At 55.9% G+C, this 8,763-nt stretch overlaps 1 protein-coding gene across 1 annotated transcript in view; it reads right to left on the bottom strand.

The window, feature by feature from the left end:
• Nucleotides 1–867: 867 nt before the first annotated feature.
• The window catches only part of ILVBL (ilvB acetolactate synthase like), a 13,443-nt gene continuing 5,547 nt past the window's right edge, over nucleotides 868–8,763 (bottom strand). Inside the window, 11 exon segments of the mRNA XM_080361308.1 lie at nucleotides 868–1,144; nucleotides 2,144–2,249; nucleotides 2,331–2,402; nucleotides 2,500–2,570; nucleotides 4,301–4,470; nucleotides 5,278–5,392; nucleotides 6,545–6,679; nucleotides 6,760–6,805; nucleotides 6,807–6,897; nucleotides 8,706–8,718; nucleotides 8,721–8,743. Coding sequence (XP_080217434.1) covers nucleotides 966–1,144; nucleotides 2,144–2,249; nucleotides 2,331–2,402; nucleotides 2,500–2,570; nucleotides 4,301–4,470; nucleotides 5,278–5,392; nucleotides 6,545–6,679; nucleotides 6,760–6,805; nucleotides 6,807–6,897; nucleotides 8,706–8,718; nucleotides 8,721–8,743 — 1,021 coding nt within the window. The 3' untranslated portion in view covers nucleotides 868–965.

Genomic DNA, 8,763 nt, shown 5'->3' on the forward strand with positions numbered 1-8,763 from the left:
TGGGGACACATCTGTCCCCTGGCTTGGGAACCAATGGACAAACAGTGTAGGTGACAACAGTGTCACTTGTCCCCAAGGGTCCCTGACCACCCCCCGGGGTGACCTGACCCCCCCAGCACTGTCACCGCTTTGTCATTGTCACCAGCAATAAACAACACTCACTGCCAGGTCTGTGTGTGTTTTGGTGTGACAGGGGGTGATTGTCCCCAAATGGCACTTGAATGTCCCCAAAATGTCACTTAATAGTCCTCAAATGCCACTTGACTGTCCCCAAAATGCCCCTTGACCATCCACAAATTGTCACTTGAACGTCTCCAAAATGTCACTTGACTGTCCCCAAATTGTCACTCAATAGTCCCCAAATGGTCACTTGACCATCCCCAAAATGTCACTTGACCGTCCCCAAAATGTCACCTGATAGTCCCCAAAATGCCCCTTGACTGTCCCCAAATGTCACTTGACCGTCCCCAAATTGCCACTTGAGCATCCCCAAAATGTCACCTGACGGTCCCCAAAATGTCACTTGACTGTCCCCAAATTGCCACTTGACCATCCCCAAAATGCCACTCAATAGTCCCCAAATTGTCACTTGGCCATCCCCAAAATGTCACTTGATGGTCCCCAAATGTCACTTGACCATCCCCAAACTGTCACTTGACGATCCCCAAAATGCCACTCAATAGTCCCCAAATTGTCACTTGGCCATCCCCAAAATGTCACTTGATGGTCCCCAAATTGTCACCTGACGGTCCCCAAATTGTCACTTGGCCATCCCCAAATACCCCTTGACTGTCCCCAAACGTCACAGGGGGTGTCCCCAATCCGCCGACACCCACACTGACACCACAGCCCACGGCGGTGGGGACACAGTGACACTTTACTGCCCTGGGGACACCACTGAGTCGGGGACATCACCGGCATCACGTTGGTGACACTTTGGTGACAACCGGTGACACTTGGGGACATCAGACGGAGATGGCGCCGTCGCGGAAGCTGCTGCGGCCGATGAGGGCGTTGAGCAGCACGGGGTGGCCCTGGTGACACGTGTCCTGCGCCACCCGCAGCAGCTGCTCCAGGCGCTCCCGCTCGGGACGGCTCAGCTGCCACCCCCGGGCGCCCAGCGCCGCGGCCACCGCGCCGTAGTCTGGGGACAACGGGGACAGTGTCACCTGGTGGGGGACAAAGTGGGGGTGGGGTGTGGGAGTGGAGGTGGGGGGGTGTGGGGACACTGATGGGGGTGATCTGGGGTGACATGGGGACACTGACGTGGGGTGATCTGGGGTGACATGGTGACACTGATGTGGGTGACATGGGGACACCAACGTGGGATGATCTGGGGTGACATGGGGACACTGACGTGGGTGACATGGGGACACCAACATGGGGGACATGGGGACACCAGGTGTGACCTGATCCAAGGTGACATGGAGACACCAAACATGGGATGATCTGGGGTGACATGGGGACACTGATGTGGGTAACATGGGGACACCAACATGGGGTGATCTGGGGTGACATGGGGACACCGACGTGGGGTGATCTGGGGTGACATGGGGACACTGATGTGGGTGACATGGGGACACCGATGTGGGATGATCTGGGGTGACATGGGGACACCAACGTGGGATGATCTGGGGTGACATGGGGACACTGATGTGGGTGACATGGGGTGACACGGGGACACCAATGTGGGACGATCTGGGGTGACATGGGGACACCAACGTGGGGTGATCTGGGGTGACATGGGGACACCAGGTGTGACCTGATCCAAGGTGACATGGAGACACCAAACATGGGATGATCTGGGGTGACATGGGGACACTGACGTGGGTGACATGAGGTGACATGGGGACACCAACATGGGGTGATCTGGGGTGACATGGGGACACTGACATGGGTGACATGGGGACACCAGAGGTGTGACCTGATCTGGGGTGACATGGGGACACCAAACATGGTTGACACAGGGGGACCATCCCTGGTGCCAAGATGCCACCGGTCCCTTCTCCATGTCCCCTGGTGCCACCTCAAACCCCCCCCGAGCTCCCACACCACGTGTGTCCCCAACCCCGGTGCCAAGAGGTGACAGGTGACAAAGAGGTGACAAAGAGGTGACAAAGAGGTGACAAAGAGGTGACATTACCCAGGTAGGCGAGGCCACACGCCACGTTGCTGCCCAACAGCGCCACCTGTTCCCGCGCGATCTGGCTCCAACAGGCGTCGTTCCCCACCAGCGCGATCACCGGCGTCTGTGGTGACAAGAATTAATGTCACCACCCCCCGATGACACCGCCGAGTGTCCCCAACGTGTCCCTTATCGCGTCACCCACCTTGTGGCGCACGAAGGTGTCGAACTCCATCAAGCTGTAGCCCAACGAGCCGTCGCCATAAAGGACCCAAACCTGGCGGGAAATGTCACCAAGTGTCCCCGCCATTGTCCCCAAGTGTCCCCATTGTCCCCAAGTGTCCCCATTGTCCCCAAGCGCCATGTTCTCGTACCTCGGCGTCAGGACGGCACAGCTTGGCGCCGAGCGCGAACCCGCCGCCGACTCCCAACGTGCCGAAAGGTCCTGGTTGGGGACAAAAAGATGTCACCGAATGTCACCGAATGGCTTCAGGTGGAAGAGCCCGTGAGGTTGAGGACAATGGTAACGCAACGTGGCGCTAAAATGGCCCCAAGATTGTGATCCCTGAGGTGATTTTGGCACCATTTTAGGCCCTGAGGTGATTCTGGCGCCATTTTGAGCCCTGAGGCGACTCTGACGCCATTTTGAGCCCTGAGGTGATTCTGGCGCCATTTTGATCCCTGAGGCGATTTCTGGCGCCATTTTGAGCCCTGAGGTGATTTTGGGGCCATTTTGAGCCCTGAGGTGATTCTGGCGCCATTTTGAGCTCTGAGGTGATTCTGGCGCCATTTTGACCCTGAAGTGATTCTGGCACCATTTTGACCCTGAGGTGATTCTGGCGCCATTTTGACCCTGAAGTGATTCTGGCGCCATTTTGAGCCCTGAGGTGATTCTGGCGCCATTTTGACCCTGAGGTGATTCTGGCGCCATTTTGAGCCCTGAGGTGATTCTGGCGCCATTTTGAGCCCTGAGGTGATTTTGGCGCCATTTTGACCCTGAGGCGATTTCTGGGGCCATTTTGACCCTGAGGTGAATCTGGCGCCATTTTGACCCTGAGGCGATTTCTGGCGCCATTTTGAGCCCTGAGGTGATTCTGGGGCCATTTTGACCCTGAGGTGATTCTGGCGCCATTTTGATCCCTGAGGTGATTTTGGGGCCATTTTGACCCTGAGGTGATTTTGGCGCCATTTTGACCCTGAGGTGATTCTGGCGCCATTTTGACCCTGAGGTGATTTTGGGGCCATTTTGAGCCCTGAGGTGACTCTGGCGCCATTTTGAGCCCTGAGGTGATTCTGGCGCCATTTTGACCCTGAAGTGATTCTGGCGCCATTTTGACCCTGAGGCGATTTCTGGCGCCATTTTGAGCCCTGAGGTGATTCTGGCGCCATTTTGATCCCTGAGGCGATTTCTGGGGCCATTTTGAGCCCTGAGGCGATTTTGGCGCCATTTTGACCCTGAGGCGATTTTGGGGCCATTTTGACCCTGACGTGATTTTGGGGCCATTTTGACCCTGAGGCGATTTTGGGGCCATTTTGAGCCCTGAGGTGATTCTGGCGCCATTTTGACCTTGAGGTGATTTTGGGGCCATTTTGAGCCCTGAGGTGATTCTGGCGCCATTTTGAGCCTGAGGTGATTCTGGCGCCATTTTAAGCCCTGAGGTGATTCTGGCGCCATTTTGACCCTGAGGTGATTTTGGCGACATTTTGAGCCCTGAGGTGATTTTGGCGCCATTTTGATCCCTGAGGCGATTTCTGGGGCCATTTTGACCCTGAGGTGATTTTGGGGCCATTTTGACCCTGAAGTGAATCTGGCGCCATTTTGATCCTGAGGCGATTTCTGGCGCCATTTTGAGCCCTGAGGTGATTCTGGGGCCATTTTGACCCTGAGGTGATTCTGGCGCCATTTTGATCCCTGAGGTGATTTTGGCGCCATTTTGACCCTGAGGTGATTCTGGCGCCATTTTGACCCTGAGGTGATTTTGGGGCCATTTTGACCCTGAGGTGATTTTGGGGCCATTTTGAGCCCTGAAGTGACTCTGGTGCCATTTTGAGCCCTGAGGTGATTCTGGCGTCATTTTGACCCTGAAGTGATTCTGGCGCCATTTTGACCCTGAGGTGACTCTGGCGCCATCTTTACCCACCATGCCGCCCCGTCCAGGCCCCGTGGTCGCTCACCGGGGTCCAGCCAGGCCAGGGGCTGCCGTGGCCGCAGGATGTAGGCGGCGGTGGCCACGAAATCGCCCCCGTCGGCCACCAGGATGCAGTTCTGGGGCAGCAGCTGGTCCACGCACAGCAGCAGATCCAGGGGGTTCAGGTGGGGGGGAGCGGGGACGGTCGCTTTGTCCCTTAGGGATATGGGGAACAGCCAAAAATGGGGTGGGGACACCCACAATGGGGACCCCACGCAGGTGGAAAGGGGGTAAGGTGATCCACAATGGGGGTGAGGACACCTCAAAAATGGGGGTGGGATCCCCAAAATGGATGTTCTTTGTCCCCATCCACATCCCCAACCTTGTCCCCATCTCTGTCCCCATCCCTGTTCAACCATTGTCCCCATCCCCATCCTTGTCCCCATCCCCATCCTTGTCCCCATCCCCATCCTTGTCCCACCATTGTCCCAATTCCCATCCCCCATCTTGTCCCCATCCTTGTCACCATCTTGTCCCCATTCCCATCCCTGTCCTTGTCCCATCTCTGTCCTGTCCTTGTCCCCATCCCTTCCCAATCCTTGTCCCCATTTCTGTCCCCATCCATGTCCCAACCCTTGTCCCCATCCCTGTCCCACCATTGTCCCCATTCCCACACCCATTCCTGTCCCATCCTTGTCCCCATCCCCATCCTTGTTCCCATTCCTGTCCCACCACTGTCCCCATTCCCATCCCCAATCTTGTCCCCATCATTGTCTCCATTCCCATCTGTCTCCATCCTTGTCCCTGTCCCCATCCCCATCCCAACCCTTGTCCCCAACCCCATCCCCACACACATTCCCGTCCCATCATTGTCCCCATTCCCATTCCTGTCCTTGTCTCCATCCTTGTCCCAATCTTTGTCCCCATCCCCATCCTTGTCCCTGTCCCATCCTGATCCCTGTCCCATCCCCACCCTTGTCCCCATCTCCATCGCCATCCCTGTCCCCATTCCCGTCCCCTCACCGGATCTCCTTCTCCTTCCTCCTCTCCGCCTCCCGCAGCTGCTCTCCCCATTCCCGGGGGCAGCTGAACCCGCTCAGGCTCTGCGCCAACCGCACCACGAACGACGCCACATCCCCTGCCAAAAACGCCTCCATGTCTGTCTGGAACCAAGGGGCCACAACTGGACACACTATTCCAGATGTGACACACTATTCCAGATGTGGCCTCCCCAGGGCAGAGCAGAGGGGCAGGAGAACCTCTCTGACCTACTGAGCACCCCCTTCTAATCCCCCCCAGGTCCCATTGGCTTCCTGGCCACAAGGGCCCAGTGCTGGCTCAGCCCACAGCACCCGCTATTCCCAGCTGGTCTCCCATCCAAGCACTGACCGGGCCCGACCCTGCTTAGCTTCCCAGATCAGATGAGATGGGGCGTTCTCAGGGTGCTGTGGCTGTATATATTATATATATGTGTATATATATATTCCCCAATTATATCCTGATAGTATCTGAACTGAAGGGCAGAGCAGAGGGGCAGGAGAACCTCTCTGACCTACTGACCGCCCCCTTCTAACCCACCCCAGGTACCGTTGGTCTCCCATCCAAGCACTGACCGGGCCCGACCCTGCTTAGCTTCCCAGATCAGACGAGATGGGGCATTTCCCAGGGTGCTATGGCTGTATATATTTTATATATATATATATATATATATATATCTCTATATATGTATGTATGTTCCCCACGTATATCCTGATAGTATCTGAACTAAACCGTTTTTCAAGGGCAGAGTAGAGGGGCAGGAGAACCTCTCTGACCTACCGACCACCCCCCTCCTAACCCACCCCAGGTCCCATTGGTCTCCCATCCAAGCACTGACCGGGCCTGACCCTGCTTAGGTTCCCACATCAGCTGTTCTCAGAGTGCTATGGCTGTATATATTTTATACGTATATATATATATGTTCCCCAAGTATATCCTGATAGCATCTGAACTAAAGGGCAGAGCAGAGGGGCAGGAGAACCTCTCTGACCTACTGACCACCCCCTTCTAACCCACCCCAGGTACCATTGGTCTCCCATCCAAGCACTGACCGGGCCCGACCCTGCTTAGCTTCCCAGATCAGGCATTCTCAGGGCGCTATGGCTGTATATATTATATATATGTATATATACATGCTCCCTAAGTATATCCTGATAATATCTGAACTAAATCCTTTTTCCATGCTCACCCTGCTGTCCCCAGGACCCCCCCCCGCTCCCTTTTCCACCCCCCCCCCCGGGTGACCCCTCACCCTGCACCGCCAACCGCGGCTTCCAAAAAACATCCGAATTCTTCAACAGCTGCTCCCGGTCTCGGTTGACGGCGACGATGGCGGCGCCGCGGTTGAACAGTCGCCCGTAGGACAGGCGGAAATCGCAGACGGCGCCTTGGGGACGGCAACAGCGTCGCTGTGAGGGGGTCGGTGACATTACGGGGTGTCACCGACCCCATTTGGGGACGCGGTACCTGCCAGCAGCACCAGGTCGGCGTCGCGAAGGGCGTCGCGGCGGTTTTTGGCGCAGCAGGATGGGGCTGTCGGGGGGAAGGAGACCCCGCGACGCCCCCCCCAGGTAACAGGGGATGCCGAGGGACTCCAGCGCCGAGCTGGGGGACAAAATGCAGCCGGTTGGCCCCAAAATTGGCTCAATCAGGGCCCCAAAATGGCTCAGTTTGGCCTTAAAACCGGCTCAGTCTGAGGCCCTAAACTGGCTCAGTTTGGCTTTAAAACCAGCTCAGTGTGAGGCCCAAACTGGCTCCATTTGGCCCCAAAAACTGGCTGGGTTGGAGACCCAAACTGGCCCAGTTTGGCCCCAAAATTGGCTCACTTAGGGCCCCAAACTGGCTCGGTTTGGCCTTAAAATTGGCTCAGTCTGAGGCCCTAAACTGGCTCAGTTTGGCCTTAAAACCAGCTCAGTGTGAGGCCCAAACTGGCTCCATTTGGCCCCAAAAACTGGCTGGGTTGGAGACCCAAACTGGCCCAGTTTGGCCCTAAAACCAGGTTGGTCAGGGCCACAAACTGGGTCAGTTTGGCCCCAAAATTGGCTCAATCAGGGCCCCAAACTGGCTCAGTTGGCCTTAAAACCAGCTCAGTCAGGACCCCAAACTGGCTCCATTTGGCCCCAAAAAACTGGCTGGGTTGGAGACCCAAACTGGCCCAGTTTGGCCCCAAAATTGGCTCAATCAGGGCCCCAAACTGGCTCAGTTTGGCCTTAAAATTGGCTCAGTCTGAGGCCAAAACTGGCTCAGTTTGGCTTTAAAACCAGTTCAGTCAGGACCCCAAACTGGCTCCATTTGGCCCCAAAAACTGGCTGGGTTGGAGATCCAAACTGGCCCAGTTTGGCCCTAAAACCAGGTTGGTCAGCGCCACAAACTGGGTCAGTTTGGCCCCAAACCAGTGAATCTGTCCCCAAACCAGTTCAGCCTCCCCCAAATGGGCTGATCTGCCCCCAAACCAGTTCGACTGTCCCCAAACCAGTTCAATTGTCCCCAAACCAATTCAACTGTCCCCAAACCAATTCAACTGTCCCCAAACCAATTCAACTGTCCCCAAACCAGCTCAACCGTCCCCAAACTGGCTGATCTGCCCCCAAACCAGTTCAACCGTCCCCAAACCAGTTCAGCCACCCCCAAACCAGTTCAACTGTCCCCAAACCAGTTCAAGTGTCCCCAAACTGGCTGATCTGCCCCCAAACCAGTTCAACTGTCCCCAAACCAGTTCAAGTGTCCCCAAATGGGCTGATCTGCCCCAAAACCAGTTCAAGTGTCCCCAAACCAGTTCAAGTGTCCCCAAACCAGTTCAACTGGTTCATAGACCCCAAATGGGCTGATCTGCCCCCAAACCAGTTCAACTGTCCCCAAACCAGTTCAACTGTCCCCAAACCAGTTCAACTGTCCCCAAACCAGTTCAACTAGTTCATAGACCCCAAATGGGCTGATCTGCCCCCAAACCAGTTCAACTGTCCCCAAACCAGTTCAACTGTCCCCAAACCAGTTCAACTGTCCCCAAACCAGTTCAACTAGTTCATAAACCCCAAATGGGCTGATCTGCCCCCAAACCAGTTCAACTGTCCCCAAACCAGTTCAACTGTCCCCAAACCAGTTCAACTGTCCCCAAACCAGTTCAACTGTCCCCAAACCAGTTCAACTAGTTCATAGACCCCAAATGGGCTGATCTGCCCCCAAACCAGTTCAACTGTCCCCAAACCAGTTCAACTGTCCCCAAACCAGTTCAACTGTCCCCAAACCAGTTCAACTAGTTCATAGACCCCAAATGGGCTGATCTGCCCCCAAACCAGTTCAACTGTCCCCAAACTGGCTGATCTGCCCCCAAACCAGTTCAAGTGTCCCCAAACCAGTTCAAGTGTCCCCAAACCAGTTCAAGTGTCCCCAAAGCAGCTGTTTCGGGGTCTCACCACAGCTGCGCTGGGGTGGTGGGGGCAGCATGGCCTGGCTGCCCAGCAGCACCAGCGG

Source organism: Nesoenas mayeri (assembly GCF_963082525.1).
Source record: "Nesoenas mayeri genome assembly, chromosome: 31".
In the NCBI taxonomy this organism is placed as follows: Eukaryota; Metazoa; Chordata; class Aves; order Columbiformes; family Columbidae; genus Nesoenas; species Nesoenas mayeri.